Source organism: Eubalaena glacialis, chromosome 2 (genome assembly GCF_028564815.1).
Source record: "Eubalaena glacialis isolate mEubGla1 chromosome 2, mEubGla1.1.hap2.+ XY, whole genome shotgun sequence".
NCBI lineage: Eukaryota > Metazoa > Chordata > Mammalia > Artiodactyla > Balaenidae > Eubalaena > Eubalaena glacialis.
The window spans coordinates 155,090,031-155,117,172 of NC_083717.1; the positions used below are offsets into that span (position 1 = coordinate 155,090,031).

Here is a 27,142-nt window from a genome sequence, read left to right on the forward strand (position 1 = left end):
GTGCAGATAGATGCTTAGGAGTGGGATTGCCGGATCATATGGTAGCTCTATTTTTAGTTTTTTAAGGAAACTCCATATTATTTTCCATGGTGGCTGCACCAACTTACATTCCAACCAACAGTGTAGGAGGGTTCCCCTTTCTCCACACCCTCTCCAGCATTTATTATTTGTAGACTTTTCTGATGATAGTCATTCTGGCCTGTGTGAGGTGATACCGCATTGTGATTTTGATTTGCATTTCCCTAATAATTAGCAATGTTGAGCATCTTTTCATGTGACTGTTGGCCATCTGTATGTCTTTGGAGAAATGTCTCTTTAGGTCTTCTGTCTGTTTTTTGATTAGGTTGTTTGTTTTTTTGATAATGAGTTGTGTGAGCTGTTTGTATATTTTGGATATTAACCCCTTGTTAGTTGCATCATTTGCAAATATGTTCTCCCATTCTGTAGGTTGTCTTTTGTTTTGTTTATGGTTTCCTTTACTGTGCAAAAGCTTTTAAGTTTGATTACATCCCATTTGTTTATTTTTGCTTATTTCTTTTGCTTTGGGAGACTGATCTAAGAAAATACTGCTATAATTTGTGTCAATAATGTTTTGTCTACGTTCTCTTCTAGGATTTTTATGGTGTCATGTCTTACATTTAGGTCTTTAAACCATTTTGAGTTTATTTTTGTATATAGTTTGAAGGAGTGTTATAATCTCATTGATTTACATTTAGCTGTCTAGGTTTCCCAACACCACTTGCTTAAGAGACTGTCTTTTCTCCATTGTATATTCTTGCCATTTTTGTTGCAGATTAATTGGCCATAGGTGTGTGGGTTTATTTCTGGGCCCTCTATTCTGTTCCATTGATCTATATGTCTGTTTTTGTGCCAATACCATGCTGTTTTGATTACTGTAGCTTTGTAGTATTTTCTGAAGTCCGGAAGGTTTATGCCAACCCTGGAGATACTTTTCGTGATCATTCTTTTGCTCTTAAAAATTGATAAATTGGAACTTTATATGTCAAGAATTTGAGATGAGGTATGAAACATATTCTAAAAAATTTTTTGTTGTAACACTCTCTTAGTCTCCCTCCTTAAGTCTTCCTCATTGTTGCCAGAGAAAACTTTCTAATATATCAATCTGGGCATGTCTCTCTATTATTAATATTCTTCAGTGGCTCATCATTATCTGCATAATCTGTCCCCTATCTACCTTTGTAGCCATATGTCCTGGTCCTCTCATACTTGGTGTTTCTTAAGAACCTCATGGTGTCTCACAAATTTTTGTGCCATTGCATGTGCTGTTCCATTTCCTTAGGAGGCACCTTTACAATTGTGGCACAGTCCCCCCAGTAATTTCTTTCCCTCTTTTCCTCCCTGTGCATGAATTGTCTGTTTATGCCCCTTATTCCCTTTTCTATTGGAGTAGCATTTTTCCTTATTTATATGTCAGCCATATAGTAAGACTATTAACGTTTGATATCTTATGTTTTTCTTTTTTGACTTTTTATGGTCATGATTGACTTTGTGCCTATTTTTGTTTTAATTAAAATGTAGTTGATTTACAATATTATATTTGTTTCAGGTTACAGTATAGTGATTCAGTATTTTTATAGACTGTCTTCCCTTTAAAATTATTACAAAATAATGGCTGTGTTTCCCTTTGCTGTACAGTATATCCTTGTTCCTTTTCTATTTTATGCATAGTAGCTTGCACCTCTTAATCCCATACCCCTATCTTGCCCCTCCCTCTTCCCTCTCCCTATTCGTAACCACTAGTTTGTTTTCTATATCTGTGAGTCTGTTTCTGTTTTGTTATGTACATTCATTTGTTTTATTTTTTAGATTCCACATATAAATAATAACAGAGTTTTTGTCTTTCTCTGTCTGACTTATTTCACTAAGCATAATACTCTCTAGGTTCATCCACGTTGTTGCAAATGGCAGGATTTCATTCTTTTTTATGGTTGAGTAACATTCCAGTGTGTGTGTGTGTGTGTGTGTGTGTATAAACACACCACATCTTTATCCATTCATCTGTTGATGGACACTTGGGTTGCTTTATGTGAAGTAGATTTAATCTTTGAGCAGTAAAATATATTAATGATGTCCTGCTAATTTTCCATTGCTCTTCTACTTAAGAAGTCCTAAACCAACACAAAACCTTATATATATTTATTTATATTCTAATTTTTAGGTAGCTTTGATATTTACATGTAATCACTTAATCCATCTGGAATTTATTTATTTGTAAGGAGCTATAAAAGAATCTTTACTCTGTTTTTTTCAACTAGTAAATCAATTGGCCCTGAATAATTTATTCAGTAGTCCTTCTTTTTTCCGTTGATGTTTTAGATGAACATACTAGGGCTTTTGGTCCACTGACCTTTCTTTTCCAATAATCTATGTTTCCGTTTTTTAACCATATCACATTATTATGCATTTAAATTCATGATATGTTTTAGTATTAAGTTGTGTATTTATTTTCTATTGCTGTGTATCAAATTACCACAGATTTAAGTGGCTTAAAACAACATCCATTTTATCTCATTTATTATCAGTGTCTGTGGATTATGAGTCTGGGCATGGGTTACTTGGATCGTATATTCAGATTGCATGTGGCTGTGATCAAAGTGTCAGCAGGTGCTGTGGGTCCATGTAAGCGAGGTCTGGGGGGCTGTCTTTCAAGCTCATTCATATTATTGGTAGAATTAGGTTTCTTGCCAGTGTAGAACTCACAGTGGCTTCCATCTTCTTCAGTGCTAACAGGAGAAAATCTCTTCGAATCTCTTCCTTTTTTAAGGGGTCCTACTTGTTTAAGTTTGGCCCACTTAGATAATTTCCCTTTTTATTAACTTATAATCAACCAATTCGAGATCTTAATTACGTCTGCAAAATCCCTCTTGTGATATAATCTAAGGATTGAAATCCATCATATCCATGAGGACAAAATCATGCAGGGCTGCACACAAGGGGGTGGGAATCTTGGGGGCCATCCCAGAATTCTGCCTACCAGAGTGGGGCAAGTCTTCCTTTGCTACTTATCTTTTTCAAAGTGTTCTTAGCATTTTTATACATATGTTCTTCCAAGTAAACTTTGTTGGCCAAAACAACAAAGCACCCTACAGTTCTTTCAAGTTTTCTGTACATTTGAAAATTTTCATTATAGAATATTATGAAACAAGTAATCAAACAAAGCAAACCAAAACACCTTAACAACTAAGACACGGCCATCCCTATTACCCCCTAGATACAACCAAACACCCCTTTTTTGGGTATTTTATTTGGAATTGCTTTAAACTTATAAACTGATACGGAAAGAGTGGACTTTTAAAATTTATTAAGTTTTCGTATATCTGACACATTTCTTGGAAATTAATTTTTGTTACATCGTACTTATGCTGTTATTATAAAATTGTTTTCATTATGCTTTCTTACTGGTTCTTGGTTAAATATATTTTCATTTTGTATATAGCTGTTTTACTGATAATTTTGTTTTTTAAGGTGACTATCTGGGGTTTTATCTGGAAGCCAGTCACCTGAAAAAACAATTTTTTTCTTTTAAATGCTCTGTCTCTGATTTCAGTTTCATATTTTATTGCATTTGGCTAGAACTTCTTAACTTGGTGTTATACAGTTTTGATAATTGCAGTTTCTTGTGTCTCATTTTGTTTTTTTTTTTTTGGTGAATCCTTCAAGTGTTTCATCATTAAGTATCATGTTGGTTGATTAAGTGATTTTTCTTATCATGTTGAAGTATTTTTTTAAAATCACGTTGTAGAATTTCTGTTTTTTGGTCAAAGTCTTTACCTATTGACTTATTATACATGGATTGTCTAAGAATGGAGAAAAGGTGTTTGTTTCGTTTTATGTTTGTTTTGTTTTTAATCCTGTACACTTAAGTTTATACATTAGTTTTGGAAAAATTCTCAGGGGCACCAGAAAATCAAAGAATATGGAGAAGTACAAAACTCACAAAAAATACAATATGTATGTGTATATAATGTATGATATATACTTTGTCGTAATTACGAAAGTATTACTAAATTAACTTTTTTTATAGCTATGACAGCAAAATGTCTTTAGTATCTGTTTTTGTTGGCATTTGAATTAGAAAGAAATCAACTCACATCTATCATGAATCTTTTGCTTAATCTTCTAGTCTGGCGCTAGTCTGGTAAGTTTTAAATCTTTTTTTACAGTCATGGAAAAAAATATGTTTCTGCTTGAAGCAGTTGTCAAACAAGCTTCTTTCATCGACCGTCAGACACAGGGCAGCTGAATGAGGCTGTTTAGTCTACAGTAAATGCTCACGAGATTACAGGGTCACTGAGGAAATGTAATTATGCAGTTGATTCCAGAATAGTCGTTTGTAGTAAGGACTTTAAAAGTATTCAATCATAGTATTAATTAAAAAATATGTATAATCCAAAATTAATCTCAGAAAATCAGCACTAAATAAACTAAATTATTTAGTTTAGTAATAAAATTATAACTATAAATTATGACAATGAAATATAGTTTTAATTCAGATTTCTGCAGGACCCTAAAATAGGAAGTTCCGTTTATTATTGGAATTTGCTCAGTTCCTCCCAAATCACTATAAAATTCAATTGACTCTGTATATCTATATGTAATTGTCTCTGTTGGGAAACGAAACCTCATAGTATTTAGCTCATGTTAATTGAGAAAATAATTGATTACTTAGCATTTTTTTTTTTACTTTTGTTATTCATTTGATTATCACTCATTCGATTATGAAGCACCTCCTGTGTGTCAGTTACTCTTCTAGGTACTAAAAAAACAACAGTGAGCAAAACAGAGAAAGCACCTACTGTCATGAAGCTTATATTATATTGGGATGAAATGAACAATATAAATATACTGATGAATTTATTAGATGGCAGTATCAAAATACTTTATCCTGCGGTATTTGTCTTCCTAAGACAAATACCTTAGGATAAAGGGATATGTAGTGATTGGTGTAGAGTGCTGTTTTTACATAGGTCGGGGTGGAATCTTTTGTAGGATGATATTTGAACAGACATGAATTAAACAAAGAAGCTAATCATGTGATATAATGGGGATAGGCAGAGGAACTCTAAGTGCAGTGGCCCTGAGATGGGCAGGTGTATGAGGATGAGAAGGGAGTCCAGTGCCTGGAGTAGCGTGAATTGGGGAATAACAGGAGATGAGGTCAGAGTGGTAGCAGGTTTTTATATAAGAAGGCAGGCTGGGCCCAGTTAGACCATGTAGGGTTTTTTTTTTTAGGTGATGGTCAAGACTTGGGATTTTACTGTGAAGAACACGAGAAGTCAGAATTTTGAACAAAGGTGTGTCATATGACTTACATTTAGAAAGGTCTGTTATAGGAGAATGGACGGTGGAGAGAAAACAAGAAAACTTGCAACTGTCTTAGTTAAGATGGTAGTGGCTTATACTAAGATGGTAACAGTGTAGTTGCTGAGAAAGTGGTCAAATTATGAATATAATTTTGATAGCATAAAATAGAGAATTTTTGATGGATTGGATGTCGTGTGCAGGGTTACGAAAAAGTTGCTGCCAGGGTTATATCTGAGGTACAAAATTGCCATTTAAATGTGATAAGGGAGACTAGGGGGAAGGGTTCTCTGGGGCAAGACAGTTGTGTGAGTTGCTTTAAGTTCAGTTATTTATCAAATATTAAAAAAAAATATGTTTCTAAAGAGGCTGCAAGAACTGGGAAAAATCCTTAGCAGCTCTCCTCTTTTATGGGAGAGTGAACTGTCATGAGTTCACTACAGTAGAGGCCAAAGAAGAAAACGCTTCTGTACTCATAGTCACATCTCTGGGTAGTGCAAAGCTAAGACTAGATTTTTAGTCTCTTAGGTTACTTTTTCTCTGCTGTACCTTATGGCCAAGGCCATTCCATTTACAGAGCTTTCAAAATCTGAATGAGCTTTATTTTTATTATGCTTTTAGATTGTTTTAATTTCAGATAGTATATTTAAAGGCAATGAGTTTATGTAGCAACTTTGCTTATTTTATTCTCAAAAAAATGAAAACAAAATTATTCTGCTCTAAGAAATAGAGACACAGACGTAGAGAATGGACATATGGATACCGTGGGAGGGGGAAGAGGGGGTAGGATGAATTGGGAGATTGGGATTGACATATATACACTACTATGTATAAAATAGACAACTAATGAGAACCTACTTTATAGCACAGGGAACTCTACTCAGTGCTCTTTGGTGACCTAAATGGGAAGGAAATCCAAAAAAGAGGAGATATATGTATACATATAGCTGATTCACTTTGCTGTACAGCAGAAACTAACACAACATTGTAAAACAACTATACTCCAATAAAAATTAATTAAAAAAAAAGATAGGTCATTGATAAATCCTATAGAAATAAGCCCATTTCACTATTTCAAGGGGCAGTTGGTTGAATAGCTTTTGTTTACCTAATTTTGAGTTCATGTGTACATTTTAAAATTCGTATATTTTTAAAATCCTGTAACTTAAAAAATTATTCTGCTCTAAGTATGAGCCAAGTTTTCAGCCTCCATTTTTTTCCCCCATGAGGAAAATAGGACTGAGTTGGGCATTGTGACTCACAAGCTTTTGGGTTGGAGCTTAGGTAGCTTTTGGGTTGGTGCCCTGATAGCAGAGGTGTAGCAGGGTGAGGTGGTAGGAATGGTCTGTCCCAGCCAGATGCAGGCAACAAGGGTTGCATTATCTGTAGAGAATTAAAAAAAATAATAAAATAAAACCAATTAAAAGTCAGTCTGTTTTATTGTTTGTTTTTTTTTAATCAGCATGTACTAGCAGTTCTAAACAATGTTGATTTTCAAATACTTCTTCCTGAAAACATCTTCTTTTGGTCCAGGTTCTAAACAATTGCTGTTATCACTTTTGATTTCATAGTATATAAGTAAGCTTCCAATGAGCACATCTTTATTCTTTGTTCCTGAATAATATTGTGTTGTATACAGAAGTGTAATCAGAGAACTCCCAGTTTTATAGTCAGCCCCAGAACATCACCACGCCCCGCCACCGCCAACGAACCCACCTACATTTAGCCTCACTCAAGAGTAAGTTTGTCAGATTTTAAATCCTTCTGACTCCTTTCTGGCAAAATTTCTCTTTCCAGTTCCCCCGTGGTATTAAATATTTCTGAGTTTAAGTGGTAGATTTGAAGCGAACTGACAGTCTAGTGATTGTAGAGATGAAGAAATAGAACTTAAGTTCTTGGAGTATTTATTTTTGTTTAAAGCTTTTCGACTATGTGACGCCTGAAAGTTGCTAGAAAAAATCCTAAAGAAACAAAGACATGAACATTATTGCAATTTCTGGAATTTATTGTGAAATAGCTATTTTATGAGACTATCAAACTTATTATCATTAAGATATTTTCTAGCTATTTGGATACCTGTTGCTTAAAGAAAGAAACTCGAAATTAAAATTAACAAATAATATTCTTCAATTTATTATGAGCAAAGATAAATTGAAAAATCTGGCTTTATTCCCTATTGAACATGAATATACAAGGAAGATCAACTTTAATGAATTCACTGACAAATTTGCATAAGTAAAACTCAAAACAGAAACTATGATGTGACAATCTTTTATGTACTTACAAATATTTTCCTGTTTTCAAAAACTAAATTAGTATAATTAATGGGTATTTTTGTCTGTTACTTTTTCCTCTTTTGTTGTGTGAATTTTATTTTTATTTAAAAATTTTTAGTGGCATAATGTGTACAAAATCCAATAGAAGAAAAAATTTGTGTCTTTTCTGCATTGTTATTATTTTTCATTTCATGATTATTACAGAAAGTAATTTTGTTGTATAAAGGAGCAGGTGTGATGAAAAACGATCTGCTCTGGCTGTACAATATGCTAGGCGTATAGTTGCCTGATAAGAGTTGGCCCTGAGGATGTGATCCTGTGTCACGTTTCTGTAATACCAAGTCTTGTCAATTTAGTCATAAAAATAAATTCTCCATCATATTTGGTCATACTGATTTCAGAAGAATGTGCAGACTTAGATTTGAAAAAAATAAGAGCAATAGAAATAAGCACGGGTCAGGAATTAGATCCTGCTTTGGTTAAAAGAATTGTGATTGTTGGGTCTGGAAAACAACTGGCTATGCTTTGGGAAAGCAGAATGAACACGGTTGGTTAATCTTTTTTTTGCCTTAAATAATAAGTGAACTTTATTGGCCAATAAGGAAAGGGAAGGACTAGCTTCAAGTGAGACTTGATGCAGGGCTCCAGTGATCTGACCAGGATTCAGTTTCTTTCACCATTTCTCACTCTTCTTCTTTGGTGCTTACTCCAATTTCTAATAGTCTCTCCCCTCTGGTTCCAAGATAGTACCAGTAACTTTTTTGACTACATATGTCCTACTTATGTTCAGAAGGGATAGTTAATCATTTTTTAGTTTATGAAAAATATTTGAAGGGAGTAATGTTTCTGAAAGGAAAATTATCAATAAGATGGTAAAATGTGGATCAGAGGACCAGTTTTGACTCTGCCCAGCTTCTACATCTTAATTTTTGTTGTCCTATTTATCTGTATATTTCTAAATCATACAGTTATACTGCAGTTTCTTGATTTCCAGTTTTAGACCTGCCTCTTGACATCCTAATTGAGAGATGAAGATTTAGCCCTCTAAAACTTTCTAATACAGTTATATCACAGTTTTAAAATTAAATCAGTGTTCACTATTTCCATGGTAAATACGTAAATATTATTTTCAGTTGAGCCATGTATTGTACAATGATTATGTTTCTTTAGATTTCTTATTATGATTGCTTTGTCCTTTTTGGGGGGGTCTTCAAAAATTTTATTTTTTCATTTAAGTCAGCATCTTGCCTATCCCATCAAGCCCCCAAATTATCTTACCCTTTCTGGGGCTAATGAATATGAAAACAAAATAGAATCCCACCATTCATCACCTTCTACTTTCTTTTAACCTCCTTACCCAGTGTAGATGGCACTTTATATTTTTGTTACTAGCTTAGTCTCTCCTGTCCTCTCGTTTACCTTGTGTTATAAGCATGCAATGTATCTGCTTTGATAGTTTATGATGAGTAACATCAGGACTTGAGGGATTGCCACTTTCTAAATCTTTTAAAAATATTCTTCCAAGGAGTGATTAACTGTTTTTAGATTTAGAGAAAATTCATTCAACCTTTAGGTCTCTTGCTTTGAGTTTTACCTCAAAATTAATTTAGAAACAATTGAAAGTAAGGGAAGCAGAAGCAATAATGTTTACTTCATTCTACTGTTTTCACCTCTTCATCCCAGAGAAGAGGAAGAAAGATTCAATAGCTTGAACTTGCTAGTGAGACAGTAGTCGTTCCAGTTGTAAGACATTTGGACAGCTCTGGTTTCCCAGCAAAAGAGTCAGCAGCAGGAGGGTATTTCTTGGAACTCTGTGGTAACTTTTCCATGAAGCTGCCGTTCTTTCTGAGTTAGTTGTTTCCTTTATCCTCTCATTTGCTTGAAGTTAATGTGTGTAACCTCATGGTGGCTCTACTACTTCATCTGTTTGTTGAGCTTTGCCTACTGGTCTTGGTGGGTTTTATTTACTTGTTACACATAATTTATCCAGTACCATCTTAACTCTCAAAGTTTAAAAATGATATATTGAAAGGCTATATTGTTAGTGTTTTCAGATTGTGGATTTTGTCCAATATTTTACAAAATGGAGTAAAACAAAATAAACTAGACAAGGGCATTGTACATTGTAAATGTAAGTATTGTTTTGTGAAACAAAAAGAAATGTAAGTATTGTTCAGTTATATGTGCATATGTATACACATTTGTAGTGGGTTTTCATGTAAAGAATATTTACTAATTATGGTAAGAAAAGTTTGAGAAATGTTGCTTTAAACACAAAGCACATAGTAGTAGAAGTCACTACTCAAATAATTTCTAAAATCTAGGAAACAGTACTTTTGAGGCTAAGGGAAATTATGTATGGGCATAGGTGGGCATGGCCTCTGATTTTCTTCTAGCATAATGCTCTGTGGAATTTCATTTGTTTCTAACCCTTTTTTAATCAGGAAAAATAGTCATCCTCTTTTATCATCCAGGTCTAATGGACCCTTTTTAGTTTTTTTGTAATTTTAAGTTATTTTATGAATAATTTTGCAGATGTAAGAATAAATGAATAGTGGAAAAAAACTTTATTAGAAAATTTAGTAGAGATTTAGACATAGCACAATCAAATTTTTATTCCATATGTTCTTGGTTTAGAAGATATATATACCCAAAATTGACGACATCCTTTGAGTGCAACTAACCACTGATCAATGGTCGTGCCTGAACATGGAATGTATCCATCTTGTAAATACCGAGTCCAGATTTCAAATACATCTTTAGTAGGTTCTACCTTATCACTGCTTCTGATTCTGCTTGCATTTGTATCATCAAAATGCAAATGCATCAGTAATAAGTTCAAGCTTATTATCTTATTTTTTTGCATTTGCGTTGTCAAAATTAAATACTTTTGAAAACTTCGATGCCTTGTAATTTGATTGAAGAGAGGACCACTATCTCTTTTACCCTATAATTATAAAAGGTTCTCATTTTTAGATTTATAAACACCAGTTAGAATGACCAATCCAATTAATTAATCATTTCTACATCATCTCCTTTCTTCACAATACCTTTGTATATGTACCTGCCTATAGTATTTATTTACTTAAAAACTGTAGCAAGTTGTGTAAAAGTGATGGTACACAAACATCATAAAAAGTAAAAAAAAAATTAACACACCTTCTTTTAGCAAAATGGATAGTCAAAGTTCTTGTCCCATATTATTGTGGAATGAAATCCATTCTCTTTAATGCCTGACTGGATGAGAAGATAATATTTCCTTTTAGTCCTTAAAAATATACACTTGAGTGACTATAATTGGAAATCAGGTATCTGTTTTGGGTTGATGAAAATGTCCTAAAATTGGATTGTTCTGATGGTTGCTTTGTAAATTTACTAAAAGTCATTAAATTGTATACTTAAGAATATACCAGTAACTCACTGATTTTTTGAGTTTGAGAAAATTCATCTAGGATATTGTCATATCCTCTTAAGAGATGATACAAAAAAAGATGTAGTAATTTGGGCACTGCAGTAAGAAAACTGAAGGTTGATATAGTAGTTGTTATTTATTTAACTATTGCATCATTCTTCAGGTGATTCCATCATTCTTTTGTTTCTTATTTAGCTTTTTTTTTAGCATTATGGGGAATAATTGAAATAATTTCTAGGATGATAAAACAGTAGTATGTTTCAATCTATAGTAAAAATAAGGTCACTAAGATTTCATTATCTTACATTAAAAAAAGGGTCTAATGGATCTGTATGGTATTTTATTATGGCAATTTAGAATTTATTTATTCTATTTTTAAGCAACATTACTGAGGTATAATTGACATGCACTAAACAGTATGTATTTAAAATGCATGGTTTGATGAGCTTTGACATATGTATATAGTTATGAAATCCTTTCCATAATCAAGATAATGAACATATCCTTCATATCCAAAAGTTTGCTAGTGTCACTTTGTAGTTTCACCTTCACACTTGTCATCCCCCAACCAAGAAACCACTCATATGCTTTATGTAACTGTAGATCATTTTGCATTTTTCAGAGTTTTATATAAATTGAATCGAACAAGATGTATTCTTTTTTTGTCTGGCTTCTTTCACACAGAATAATTGTTTTGAGATTCATCTTTGTTGTAGTGTGTGTCAATGGTTCATTCCTTTTTATTGCTGAGTACTTTTCCATTGTATGTATATCCCACAGTTTCCTTTCCATTTATTTTCTTGTTGGATATTTGGGTTGTTTCCAGTTTTTTTTTTTCTGGTTTTGGGCTAATAAAACAAAGCTGATATGAAGAGTCATGTACAACCTTTTATTCTTGGGTAAATACCTAGGAGTGGAATGGTTGTATCATATGTAGATGTATGCATAAGTTTTGAGGAAACGGACAAATTGTCTTCCAAAAAGGTTGTACCATTTTACATTTCTACCACCAGTATGTAAGAGTTCGAGTTGCCTTTCATCCTCACCAGTACTTAGTATCATCAGTCTTTAAAATTTTAGTCATTCTAATAGATGTGTAGTAGGATATCATTGTTTTAGTTTTCATTTCCCTAATGATTAGTGATGCTGAGAATCTTTTTTTTTTTTTTAATAAATTTATTTTTGTCTGTGACAGGTCTTTGTTGCTGCACACGGGCTTTCTCTAGTTGCAGCGAGCGGGGGCTACTCTTCATTGCAGTGCACGGGTTTCTCATTGCGGTGGCTTCTCTCGTTGCGGAGCACGGGCTCTAGGCATGCGGGCTTCAGTAGTTGTGGCACGCGGGCTCAGTAGTTGTTGCTCGCGGGCTCTAGAGCACAGGCTCAGTAGTTGTGGCACTTGGGCTTAGTTGCTCCGCGGCATGTGGGATCTTCCCGGAGCAGGGATTGAACCCGTGTCCCCTGCATGGGCAGGCGGATTCTTAACCACTGCGCCACCAGGGAAGTCCCGAGAATCTTTTCATGTGTTTACTTGCCATCCATATATCTTCTTTGTGAAGTGTCTGTTGAAATCTTTTGCCCATTTCTTTATTAGGTCTGTTTTCTTATTGGGTTTTGAGAGCTTTTTGTATATTTTGATATCCAATTTTTATATATTCTGTTTATCAGATATGTAGTTTGCAAATATATTCTCAGTCTGTGGTTTGTCTTTCCATCTCTTAACAGTGTCTTTAGGAGAGTAGATGTTTTAATTTTGATAAGTCCAATTTATAATTTTTTTCTTTTATGTATCATGCTTTTAAAAAATTAATTTAAAAAATTGAACTATAGTTGATTTACATTATTGTGTTAGTTTCAGGTGTACAGCAAGGTTATTCGCTTTATATATATATAAATATTTTCAGATTCTTTTTCATTATAGGTTATTACAAGATATTGAATATAGTTCCTTGTGCTGTACAGTAAATCCTTGTTGTTTATCTATTTTGTATATAGTGGTGTGTATATGTTAATCCCATACCTCTAATTTGTCCCTCCCTCTCCCCTTTTTCCTTTGGTAACCATAGGTTTGCTCTCTATGTCTGTGAGTCTGTTTCTGTTTTGTAAATGAGTTCATTTGTATTATTTTTTAGATTCTTTGTATAAGTGATATCATAGAATATTTGTCTTTCTCTGTCTGACTTACTTCACTTAGTATGATAATCTCTAGGTCCATCCATGTTGCTGCAAATGGCAATATTTCATTTTTATTTTAGTAGTTGGGTAATATTCAATTGCATATATATACCCATCTTCTTTATCCATCCCTCTGTTGATGGCCATTTAGGTTGCTTCCATGTCTTGGCTATTGTGAATAGTGCTGCTATGAACATTGGGGTGCATGTATCTTTTCCAATTAGAGTTTTTGTCTTTTTATGGATCATGCTTTTGGTGTTATATCTAGGAAATTTTTGCCTAATTCAAGGTCAAAATAATTTCTTCTGTGTTTTCTTCTAGAAATTTTATATTTTGGGGGTTAGCATCACTTAGGCCTGTGATTTATAGTTCATTTCTGTATATGGTAAGAGGTATGATTTGAAGTAGTTTTTTTTTTTTTTTTGGCATATGCATATTGAGTTGTTTCCACACTATATGTTGAAAGGCTATTATTTCTCCAGTAAATTGCCTTTTCACCTTTGTCAAAAATTAGTTGTCCATATATGTGTGGATCTCTTTCTCACCTCTTTTCTCTTTCAGTAATTTGTTTGTTGATCTTGATACCAAAACTATATTGTCTTGATTACTGTAGCTTTATAAAAAAGTCTGAATATCAGCCCTCTGATTTATTCTTTTCTTTTAGAAAGCTGTTTGGCTGTTCTAGGTTCTTTGCATTTCCATGTAAGTTTTAGGATCAATTTGTCCATTTCTGTAAAAACGCCTGCTGGAATTAAAAAAAAAATTTTTAATTTTAGAACATCTTTGGATTTACAGAAAAATTGCAAAGATAGTATAGAGAGTTTATATATACCCCCACGTGATTTCTCCTAATATTACCTACCACCTAACATTAGTATAATATATTTGTTATAATTAATGAACTGATATTGATATGTTTTAATTAACTAAAGTCCATACTTCATTCCAGTTTCCTTAGTTTTTATCTAATGTCCCGACTATGTTCTGGGATCTCATCCAGGGTACCACATTACATTAAGTAGGCATGTCTCCTTAGGCTCCTCTTGGCTGTGACAATTTCCCAGACTTTCCTTGATTTTGATGACCTTGACAGTTTTGAGTGGTGGTCATATATTTTGTAGAATGTCCTTCTATTGTAATTTGTCCAGTGTTTTTCTCATGATCAGACTGGGGTTTTATATTGTTTTGAGGAAGACCGCAGAGATAAAGTACCATTTTCATCACTTCATGTCAAGGGTACATGCTATCAACATGTCTTATCACTGTTGATGTTAACCTTGATCACCTGGCTAAGGTGTTGTTTGTCAGATTTCTCCACTGTAAAGTACTCTTATTCCCCCTATCTTTATTACAGTCTTTGGAAGAAAGTCACTATGCACAGACTACACTTAAGGAGTGGGGATTTATGCTCACTTTCCTTGAGGATGTAGTGTCTACATAAATTATTTGGAATTCTTCTGCACTGGAGATTTCTCTCTTCTCCCCCATCTATTTATTTATTCAATCATTTTTTTCCTATCACTAATAACTCATGAATATTTATTTTACACTTTGGGTTATAATCCAGTTTTGGCCATTTGAGATGTTTTTAGTTGGCTCTGGTGCCTATTTGCCTTTCTCCCATCATTGCATCTTTTTTAAAGTACGTCTTTACTTTCAGCACTGCAAGATGCTCCAGGCTCATGGTATATGTATTTCTTGACCCAGTTCTAGAAGCAGCCATTTCTCTAAGAAGCCCTGGTTTCTTTTATTGGAGAATAGTATTAGAAACCAATATCTGTGCTGTAAGTGTCCTTGTGCTATGTGAATATCATTACTCATAAGATCTGCTAAAATTTTGATTGGGATTGTACTAAATCAATAGATGATTTTGGAGTGAATTGTCTCTGTCTTAAAAATAGTCTTTTGATTCAAGAACAAGGTTTATTTTTCCCTTTATTTTGGTCTTTAATTTCTCTCAATAATGTACAGTTTTGGTGTACAGGTCTTCCATATATTTTGTCAGATTTATTCCTAAGTATTTTATAGTTTGTTATTGTAAATGGTATTTAAAAATTTTTTCAATTTATGATTGCTTATTTCTGGAATGAGGACATATTTGTATATTGATTTTGTAGCCTGCAACCTTGCAAAACTCATTTATTAGTTCTAGTAGTTTTTTTGTAGTCCATTGGATTTTTTTTAATGTAAATAATCATGTCTTCTGCAAATGCTGGTTTATTAGGAACTAAACATTTAGGGTTGTTGTTATAGCCTGTTAATTTATTGACCTCTTTATCATTATGAAGTGATCCTCTTTATTCCTGATAATATTCTTTGCTATGAAATCTAATTAGTCTGATACTAAAATAGTCATTCCAGCTTCCTTTTGACTAGTGTCAACATGGTATGTTACTTATGTTAACATGTAATGGGCTTTAATTATTATTTTTAAATGAATAAATATTTTCCAATTTCTTAGTTTTAATTTTTAATATAGAAAATACAGGTAAATATAACCCATCTAAACGAAATCTCTTTGGGAGTCTTCAGTAATTTTTAAGAGTGTAAAGAGGTCTTAAGGCCAAAAAGTTTGAGAATTGCTGATCTGTTACATATTTTTTTCATTAGATATGTAGCTTTTGTACAACAGTAATCATCTGTTTATCATCCATTTATTCATCAGATGCTCATTAAGCCAAATTTATTTTTAGGAATTAAAAGTATATAAGCCATCATTTTGGGCATCATATGTAAATAAATAGGATACAAAGCAATATAAGATATATACTGCCATAGTGTCACTGTGCCTGGCCTAAGCAACATAGATTTTAGTGTTAAACATACCTGGCTTCAAATCCAAGCTCTGTTCCTTAGCTATGAGAACGTGACCTCTCTCAACCTTACTTTTCTTATTTGTAAAAGGATGATGGTAATAGAATCTATCTCTCAGGATTGTTTTGATTATATAACTTAGTTTATAGTACTGATATTTAAGCTTTTAATACTTAGGAAACATTCAGTAAATATTAACTGTTATTGTTGTTTAGTAGTAAAGAAGGTTTTATGTACCAAGGAAGAGTGAGAGGTCACATCTAGATTTAGGGGCAAAGGAAGAATTAATGGAGGTGGACACTTGTTGAATGAGTCTCATTTTCATTGGCCAGCACTGGGGGCTAGTTAACATAGACAAAAGGAATGCCATGTAGTAGTTGAAATTACATACTGCCCCCACCTGATGAAAAATCAGTGTGATTAATGAATATCACCAAGATGATAAATTACCAGTAGGAATAATGTCACCTATTCCTCTCTTAATTTATCAAACATAAAATGCAATAAAACCAAAGTATTTAAGCTTTATTATCAAATTAACCTTTTAGTGTAAGAAGAGAACATACTCTGGAGCTAGACTGCCTGGATTTGAATACTGGGCTTTTCATTGACTAATTTGAATTCCCTGGACACTTTACTAATCTCTGTGTGTCTTGATTTCCTCATTTTCAAGATGTGCCTATCTCATAGAGTTGTGAGGATTAAGTGAGTTAATAAATGATAAACCCTTGGAATAATATCTGACACATGATAAGTGCTATATAAACATTAGCTATCTGAGTGCCAAATGCTACCATTGGAGTTAACATTTGTTACTGGGAATATTGCTGATATGTCGTGAACTCTGTAAATATTGAACTTAAACTCATTTTAAAGTTTAAGTTCAGCCTTAACTTTGTTGATTGATTTTGTTTGTTTTTTCATTATGATGATCAAATTGCATTTTTGGCCAAAGTACTTTAATATAAAAACAATGTCAAATTATGTAGTCTGGGTCATTTAATTGTCTTGCATGTTCTATATGAATTTAATTTTTTTCAAAATTAAGTTTTTAAGTACTGTTTCTCTTTCTATAATCTCTATTTTTTATTAAGTGTAATGATTTTTAAAGGCCTATTAAGAATAGTCATACCCTGTAGTTTGTTTTCTGTCCAAATTTATAGACAAATATAAAAATATGTAACATATACATCATACCATTGAGAATCACTCACTAGTCAATGTTGCATAACAGAAGTAGTAATCAAGGAGTGCTTGTTAAAGGCTTAAACAGATAAGGAAGAAGTGAGATGAGTATACTAGTAGTGATTTGTCATTTATCTTTTTTTTTTTTTTTTTTTTTTGGCCGTGCTGCGTGGCTTGCGGGATCTCAGTTCCCCGACCAGCGATTGAAGCCGGGCCCTTGGCAGTGAGAGCACAGAGTTTTAACCACTGGACCTCCAGGGAATTAATTCCCTTGTCATTTATCTTTTGCTTGTAGTTGTTCTAAAGAAGACTTAATGGGTATTGTTACGTGGTTTTAGAAGCAATTTTGAGTTTTGTAAATAATAATTTTAGTAATAAGACATAGAACAAAAATTAATCACCTAAAGATTTATATTCACACTGGGGATAATATGTATGAACTGAGAGTCTGTAAAAACACCAGCAAAAGCCTCTCTTTTATTTATTTATTTTTTATAAATTTATTTATTTGTTTATTTATTTTTGGCTGCGTTGTGTCTTCGTTGCTGCGCGAGGTCTTTCTTTAGTTGTGGCGAGCGGGGGCTGCTCTTCGTTGCAGTGCGCGGGCTTCTCATTGCAGTGGCTTCTCTTGTTGCCGAGCACGGGCTCTAGGCGGGCGTGCTTCAGTAGCTGTGGTACACGGGCTTCAGTAGTTGTGATGCACGGGCCTAGTTGCTCTGTGGCATGTGAAATCTTCCTGGTCCAGGGCTTGAACCCGTGTCGCCTGCATTGGTAGGCGGATTCTGAACCACTGCGCCACCAGGGAAGCCCTCTCTTGTAATTGTATGTTGACTGGCCCTTTAATTGAGGGTACTGTAAAGTGTACAATCACTCATTAATTCTTAATTTCCTTGGCAAGAACTCAGGATCACATGCTAGAATTCAGGTAACTATTTTGAGGTGTGCCCTGAAAGAGTCATATTCTCTTAAAAACCACTTTCAAGTAGAGGTAACTTTATTTTCTTTGGGTATGTAGAAATTGTATTTCCATTTGAAGAGACTATAGTTAAAAAAAAAAAAGAAGGAAAAGTAATCTGGAGATTGAGTTGTTAGGAAATTATTAGATATGTGTAGCTTGGTGACTCTCTTAACCTTTCAAATGTAAAACAAGTTGGCTCTTAGGTTAAAGAACCCTGCTAATTTAAAGTTATAATGTTCTATGATTGTAACCTAGGTCTGTTTTCTTTTTCTGTCCCCTTATTAACTAAGATATAATTCATGCTTTTAATTTCTCTAAATCCCTCTACCATGAATTTTCCAACTAAATTAAGCATCATGCTTAAGAAATATTAGATTTTATACAAGCTACTAGAAATTGTCATTCACTCCTATTTTTAGAAACAGAGATTATAAACATCTAAATATGAAAAAAAATACATACAATATAATGCATTAAGACAAGTAAGATTTTTCTCCCCCAGTTGTCACATGCGGCTGTCTTAAGGGCTTCTATTAAAATAGATAAATTCTTTGAGTTTTTCCCATTATAAAGGTGATACGTTCATTATAGGAAAACTTTGAAAACACAGTAAATAGAAGAAAAAAATTACCTGTTTCTACTATGTAGTTATTTTTTTTCAATATTCAAAATCACAATAAGCTGTAAATGGTCTCTATTCTCAGGAAATAATTACCGATATTCCCTATGCTTTTTTCTTAGTACTTTATTCCTAAATGTCAACCACCTTTCTCCTGCTTTGGAAGAATCTAGTGTCACCACTCTTCGAACAAGCGGCCAGCAAGTGAAGACTAGTTGGTTCTGCTGGTACAGAATCAAAATATATCTAAGCTTTGCTTCTAATAATATTCAATTATTTTAACATTATAAGAATGCCCATAGTAGTCATTATTCTGGTTTGAAAGTATTGTTGCCATGTTTTTTTGTTTCTCTGTATAACTGGTTTTAAATGTAAAGACATAAATCCTAAAGAGTGGGAGTGGAAAAACGGGGATGGTTTTCATTTGCTACAATTTCCTGTGAGACATGGCTCTAAACAAGGCCTATATTTACACAAGACAGTGTAGTTTTACATACAGTGGTGTATTCAGCACATTTTGAAATTCTTTAAACAGTCGTCTGTATTTAAGAATTTCATAGTAAATGTGTTTAATAATGCTAGGTGAAATTCGAAATAATTTTTAAAAAATTTTACAGTAGAAACACCAGTTAAATCAACCTTTTCGTAATAAATGTCAGAAAAAAATTAATTATTTTTGCTGCCATTGCAAAATCAATTGTGTAACTGTTCTTTTTAAACTGACTATTACATTACTAAATTCTGAATGCTACACTCCTGTAACTTGTCAGAAGCAGGTTTTGGTTAATAGGTATTTTCAGTGATGTAATGGGAACTTTTGGCAGTGAGTCAGAATATAATGGACTGTGATTAATGTTTTAATAAGTACTTTTCTGTTGCTCATGATGTGGAGGAAAAATGGTTTCCTGCTAGAATTGATAGGAGAATAGCAGGTGTACATATAGTGTTTTTAAAAGAGTTGAAATATTTTTCTTAGAATGACATTTATGTTTATATATGGCTAAAATTCATTATCATATGAGATGCATATGTTACCACAGAAACCTGCAGTTGTTTTGGAAAAATAAAATTAGGGGATGATTACCGATTGCCTAATTAAATCTTTTAATTTTTAGCCTTTGTTTTCTTATGAAACTATAACTTGAAGCCTTTGTAGTTTGATATTTGTTCTTACTATAAGCTAAGGGATCTGCTTAAATTATAGGACACATGAGTTCTATGCTCCATGTTTCTAAAACATTCACATTGTTCAAAAATTTTGAAAAATTAAAAATAAACTTATCCAAAAAGTTTTTTTTTCTTAAGGCCATGAAGTACAGATTGATAGTTAAATGGAATAGCGATCATGTGAGAATTCTCCATTGCAAAGGCCACAAGTTCAGCCTATGAACTCAATAAAGTTCAGAAGTTTGGAAAGTTAAACCCAGGAGATTTTGTGTCAGCATTGGAATCTGAGTAAGTGAAGACAAACCAGAAGAAATACTGGTGTGCCAGACTTGAGGGATTGGTTTACAGTTTTCTGGTTCTTTCATTTTTCTCAATTTAATTTTGGCAACTTACGTGCAATAAGTATGCGTTATTTGTTGTAGGTAAAGAGTCCTAGGGCTCAATAGATATATCCCATTTGGGAATAGTATATTACTGCTGCAGGCACCCTCTGCCCTATGTTTGTCTTTGAAATATATGTAAAATTGAGCATTTGTCCAAATGGGTACTTTCCTGGGAGAAAGTTCATAATTTTCATCAGAGTCTCAAAGGGATCTTGATCCCAATAAAGAATCTAGAGTAATGGTTCTTAAATTTTGGCACACATCAGAATCACTTGGAGGGTTTATTAAAACACAGATTGTTGGGCCCTACCTCCAGGGTTTCTGGTTCAGTAGGACTGGAGTACAACCCTAGAATTTTCATTTCTAATAAATTCCTAAGTGATGCTGATGCTGTTGATTGGGGATCACACTTTGAGAACTCTGGCTTAGCCTTGGTAAATAGCCTTCTAGACCTCTTCCTATTTTCATGTATAATACATATTTTACAAAAACACTTATGCTGTATTATTTTGTTACCTCTTTTAACTTTATTTTGACTGTCTTTTCATATTTATCTATAGTATCATTTAATGTTTCCCATATCATAATTTATTTAACCAATTCTCTAATAAGCATTTAGGTCATTTTTCATTTGTTGTTTTTATAAATAGATTGTTGCTAAATTTTGGTGCTATCTTCCAATTATTTCATTAGCAAAATCCCTGGATTGAAGGATAGACGTGATTCTAAGGCTCATTTGAGGCTAAATGACTTTTGATATCTGGCACTTGAACACTATAAATATAACAATCACCACTTTAAAAGAGACAAAAGAAATTTTAAAAGTAAAACAGAAAGCTTATTTAAGGAAACAGTGTTTACTTTTCATTGATTCAATAGTTTGCATCTCTTTAATGATGAAAACTTGTTTGACCAATAGATTTTTCTAAATTAAAACACATATTTCAATCTTTATAACATTTCTAGAGAGTAATAATAGCTTTAAAAACATTAGGGGAGATATTTGCCATGTTATTTTATTGGTATGTCACATACACATAGTTTACAATTTGCACAAAAATTTATATTACTAAGTTTGTGCCAGTATTAAAGAGCTATTCAAATTCAGTGCCTTTTAAAAAAAATTGTACTGCTTGCCTTGGATATAGCAAAACTGTGGTATAGATTAATGTGGGGAAGTTTTTTTATCTAGAGGTATAGTAAGAAAAATTAAATTGAGACATTGTTTTTGATTTGAGAAAGTAATGAAGTATTGCCTTTTAAAATTAAGAAATAAGAATATATATTTAGTTTCTCTGCTGTATTTTAAAACCATCCTGATAAACACCCACCCCTGTGCCTTCCTGATTCTTAAGATAAAATAATAAACCCATACAGAGAAAAATAATCTGAAGGAGAGTTCTACAAATATGATCACTTATAGGTGTCCAGCATTGGGAATCTTGGGTAAAGCAAGCCAGGGAAAGGGTGAGGGAAAGAGTTGACAACTTGGACACAAATTGAAGCAGGAAGTAAATCAAATATGTTCTGTCCTGTTACATTGCCTGTTTCTAGAACATGTATCTGTAACATGAATTTGTTCACATTTGACTGGTAAATAGGGGAATGATATCTCTATAATGTGAAAGTCATTTGGTTGGCACATGATTTTTCCCAGCAGGTAAATGTCTTACATAACTGGGTAATAGCAGCTGAACTCAGATATACAGATACATCAACACAGCTTAATGCAGTAAGCCACAGGAGAATGAATAGAGTACCATACAGGATGTCCATTCTCGCCATGTTCTTCCTTTTGGCTTAGTTTTGCCTTGCGCTCTCTCGGAAGTGCTGTTTTTGGAATTCTTCCTAATTTTTGTGCATTCTGCCCTTGTTTTCATAACTTGGCAACCTTACTCCTTCTTTACAACTCCCTCCCATCAAATTACATTTACTTTTTTCTTCCTTTATCATAAAATTTATATTTACTGTATAATCTATTTATTTGCAATGTAACAACCTTTTAAAATAAACTATGCTAATACTTTTGGGAGGATTGTTAATGTTTTTGTTAGTGCTCTGATTATGAAGTTTGTATAGGTTTTGTGTGGATTGCCTCAATCCTATTTTATGCATAATTTTTTTTTTCTGGTAACCAAAGATAATTATTATCCTCGCAAACAATCAGAAATATAACACACATTAGCAGGGGCAAAAAACCCCCAAATCAATAGAAACATACAAGACTTGGTGGGCAAGGATGCTAAAATAGCTTTTACAAATATCTTGTTCCTGGAAGTGTAGAAAATAAGGATCTTGATAAAGGTCATCATGTACTTCAATCTGAATGGTCAACATTTTAAGATGTCAGTTCTCCCCTATTTTTCTATATGAACACACTAACCCATTAAAAATCCTAGCAGTCTCTTTTTGTAGAAATTGACAAACTGATTCTAAAATTATGTAATGCCAAGAAGCTAGAATAGACAAAACATTTTTTTTGAGAACAACAAATTTGAAAATCTTTTTTCCTTTTTCCCCCTCTTTCTTTCTGTATTTACCTATAATTTTTAAGTATGCATTTTGGCAGAACGTGAGGTCTTTCAAGAATGCTTATCACAAACAAGCCAGCATAGAGATATAGGCCTCTGGTTCATTGAGTCACAGTAGGCTCAGTTAGAAACAATTTAGCGCTAGGAATTGCTCAGTGTAAGAGGAGATCTTTTGATGGAAATTCAGTCTTGATTGTGGTCACAGTACTGTGCATTTGGCCATACTCTCTGGTTAGAAACTCCTAGCATTTACAAGGTCTTATCCAGTTGTGAGTTGAACTCATTACCTCAGGAATCACCCTTATTTTATCTACAAAGAGTTGTCCACTTACACATTCAAAAGGAGAACCATATCTTCTGACCTGATGTGGGGCTTTTTGAGATACAGTTCCTTTATCCTTTGTTTATCTGGCTCTGGGAAAGACCCTCAGGCTGGGACACTCGCTTAGGCCTAGACATAAAGTACAGACACATGCACTGTCTGTGATGCTTTACCCATTTGGTAAATTTTAACATGCTGCCACCAAAGACTTAAAGCCATTAAAAAACCCACAACACTTTATCGAGGTATAATTTTATGTACCATAGAGTTGACCCATTTTCAGTGTATGATTCAGTGAATTTTGCTAAATTCACCAAGTTGTGCAGTCATCACCATATTGATTCCTGCTTCATGTGTCTATGACCAGTGCAGTCTCACAGGGCCCTGTGCCCTGCATCTTGATATTCTTAATTATTTTATATTTGAATTTGTGTTTGGTAAGTAAAGTCTGATGGGACAGCAGGGCATACTTGAGGGGCTTGGAGCCACATAGACCTGTCTCTCTGCAACAAGTTTTCAGTCATGTATTCCCTGCCCCTGCTCAGTTACTGCTGTCACCACCAACCCCAGCAGGGTTGTGGACCCAGGGAAGGTCAGGATTGGATATATGTGCCCTTGCATGCCCGTGAAGGTCTATATTCACCCAGCGAGTATCCTCATGACTAAGGAAGCACAGTGTTAAATAGCAAATAAAAAGTATCATGACAGATCTAGAAGAAAGGGGGAAAAAATCCTGCTTTTTGAACATTTTTATTTTGTACTGAGCCTGACCACAGTCCAGCTTTAGAACATTTCCGTCACCTCCAAAAGATCTGTCATTCCAGTTTACATTTAATTCCCATTTTCCTTCCCGAGGCCTGGGCAACAGTTTTTATCTCCTTTTTGTCTCTGTAGATTTGCCTATCTAGACGTTTCATGTAAGTGTAATCATACAATATGTGGTCTTTTGTGTCTGGCTTCTTCCATGTTTTTGAGGTTCGTATTGTAGCATATATCGGTATTGTAGCATATTTTCATTTCTTTTTGTTTCTGAATAATATTCCATTGTATGGATATACTATATTTTATCTAACTATTATCTATCTTATCCATACATTAGTTGATGATTTTTAGATTGTTTTCGCGTTTTGGGCATTGTGAATAATGCTGCTCTGAAACAAACATTCACATGTAAGTCCTTGTGTGGATATATGTTTTCATTTCTTTGGGCTGTATGTCTAGGAATAGGTATAGGAACTGATTTACAAAGAGGCTATACCATTTAACATTTTCAGTAGCATGAGGGTTCCCATTTTTTTTCATCCTTGGCATCATTTATTAATATCTGTCTTTATTTATTTATTTATTTTTATTGGAGTATAGTTGATTTATAATGTTGTGTTAGTTTATGCTGTCCAGCAAAGTGAATCAGTTATACATAAACATATATGCACTCTTCTTTAGATTCTATCCCCATATAGGTCATTACAGAATACTGAGTAGAGTTTCCTGAGCTATACAGTAGTAATATCTGTCTCAAAAAAGTTTTTTTTAATGTGTGTGGAGGGTAGGGGTAGGAGTTAGGAGGAAGTGGGTGGGCTTCTGTTTAGCTTTTGAAAAGATGCAAAACATTTCCAATCCCCAAAATAGAATAAATTTTTGAGAAACTATTGCCCTTTTACCCAGGTGTGTGCATGGTCCAGAGATAGTATTACCTGTCATTTTGATTGTAACCTTTCTAGTGGGTGAAAACGGTATCCCATTGTGGATTTAATTTGCATTTCCCTAATAAATAATGATGTTGAGCATCTTTTTATATCCTTATTAACCATTCAAATACCTTCTTTGTTGAAGTATTCACATATTTTGCCTATTTAAAAAATTGGTCATTTATCTTATTATGAGTTCCTTATATATTCTGGATACCAGTTCTTTTTTATTTTTATTTTTTTAAATTTTTGGCCGTGCTGCACGGCTTGCTGGATCTTAGTTCCACGACCAGGGATCAAACCTGCACCCTTTGCAGTGAAAGCAATGAGTCTTAACCACTAGACCGCCAGGGAATTCCCGACCAGTTCTTTTTTAGATATTTAACTAGTCAATATTTTCGACCGTAGTATGGTTTATATTTTCATTTTCTTTTGTAGCATAAACATATTGAATTTTGATAAAGTTGAGTTTACCAGTTTTTTTCTTTTGTGGATTATTCTTTTGGTATCATATCTAAGACACCTTTGCCTAACTGAAAGCCATGAAGATTTCCTCCTATGCGCCTCTAAAAGTTTTATAGTTTTACGTTTTACATTTAGACCTCGTATCTATGTTGGGTTAATTTTTGTGTATGGTGTGTGATATGCGTATAGGTTCATCTTTTTGCACATAGATACCCAATTGTCCCAGTATCATTTGTTGAAAAGAATATCCTTTCCCTGTTGAATTCCATTAAAGCCACATGTTTTGCCTGTCATCCTTAGTAATTCTTACTATAAGCAAAGCTGTGTGATTATTGAGTCCTGAACTTTTCCTTGACCTGAGAATATATCTTTTCCTGAAGTACATTTTTAGCTTTTGAGCCTATCTGGAGTAGTAATAGTGAGTGTAGAGGTGTGTGTTAAGTTTGAGGTATGTTTAATTTTAAATGTGAACACTATAAGGAAACATTTCACATCTTTCCTGTCAATTTATAATTAAATCTTGAAATAAATATTTATTATGTTTAGGATCCAAGAGGGTCCCTGATTCATAATCCAGGAAACATTTTGACAGGAACCTCTTTCAACCTCAAACAAACACCTAACCTTCTAACACCAAAAGGTCTAAATTTTGTTTCAGTCTTCAAACCCAAAATGTTTTCATTCAGAGGTCAGAAAAATATAGCATGCCTTGATAAAGCAAAACTGGTTCCCTTAATTACTTTTCCAGGTCAAAAATTAGAGGTAATTGAGGCAGTGTTTAATTTTGGCTGTGTTACAAACACTGTCATCAGTTAATTCCAGGTTATTTGCTAAAGAAGACGTCCTCCTTCAAAATTCTTATTACTAAAGATTTATCTTCCCTCTTTATCTTTTTGAGTCTGTTTTTCCCTCTAAATTGTAAGTTCTTCTAAGTCTGAGAATACCTGTTACTCGTTTTTGTTTCTCTACCTCACTGCGTTTGACCCTACCTTATCTCACAGTGCCTTGAGGGCACAGATGTTTCTGAAATGAGTTTTTAAACTGAAGGGAATTTAAAAGGTATAGTCGAGAGAGTCATGACAATGCCAAGTGCCAAGATTCTTCTTCCTTCTGAGGTGTATTAAGTGTAATTGTGCTGGGTGCTAAAATTATGAACACCAGTCATCTATGGTTCCTCTCTCAGGAGCTGACCTCCAGAGAGGGAGATTGTCAGGTAAGCAAGCATACCATTATATGGGAGAGGGTCAAAAAAGTCTTCAGAGAGATGGTAGAATTTAAAGGATAAATTGAAGTCTGCTAGTAGCATGCAAGACCATTCTGTTAGAGAAGGAGAGAGAGTTGAAAGAGCATGATGTCTTTGATAGAAATACAAGTAGTTCAGTCTGACTAGAGCACAGTTTGTAACAGAGATTGACAAGAGACTAGTTGGGATCCAGATCACGAAGAGTCTTATTTGCCATATTAAGTATTTTGAATGATAACATGGTTTCCCCTTTTTATTTCTATGTGTCTTACAGCAAGGTTGAAAAACCACTGTTTTCTCTGTAGCTGGGCTCTAGACCATATAATTTTAGTAATAGGGAGTTGTTGAAGAACTTCTAACAGGCAACATATTCAGATTTATATTTTAGAAAAACACTTCTGAAGGCAGCAGTGTAGAGGATGTATCGATTTTGAGTATATTAAAATAAAAAAATAGCCCAAAATAGAGGTCTGAACAGCGAGGATGGAGTTAAGAGAATGAATTCAAGAGATTTAAGGGATAGAATTGGTAGGACTTGGCAACTGATTTCACGTGGAGAATAAGGAATAGTCTAGGAAAATGACA

General features: G+C 33.7%; 1 protein-coding gene across 5 annotated transcripts in view; it reads left to right on the plus strand.

Moving 5' to 3' along the window:
• The window catches only part of MNAT1 (MNAT1 component of CDK activating kinase), a 229,753-nt gene that overhangs the window by 131,882 nt on the left and 70,729 nt on the right, over positions 1 to 27,142 (plus strand). Inside the window, exon 8 of one of the 5 annotated variants that reach the window (XM_061182651.1) lies at positions 17,370 to 17,470. The exons of the other annotated variants lie outside the window; for them this stretch is intronic. Coding sequence (XP_061038634.1) covers positions 17,370 to 17,388 — 19 coding nt within the window. The 3' untranslated portion in view covers positions 17,389 to 17,470. Of the gene's footprint in view, positions 1 to 17,369; positions 17,471 to 27,142 lie in introns of those variants that run through there. 5 annotated transcript variants of the gene reach the window in all.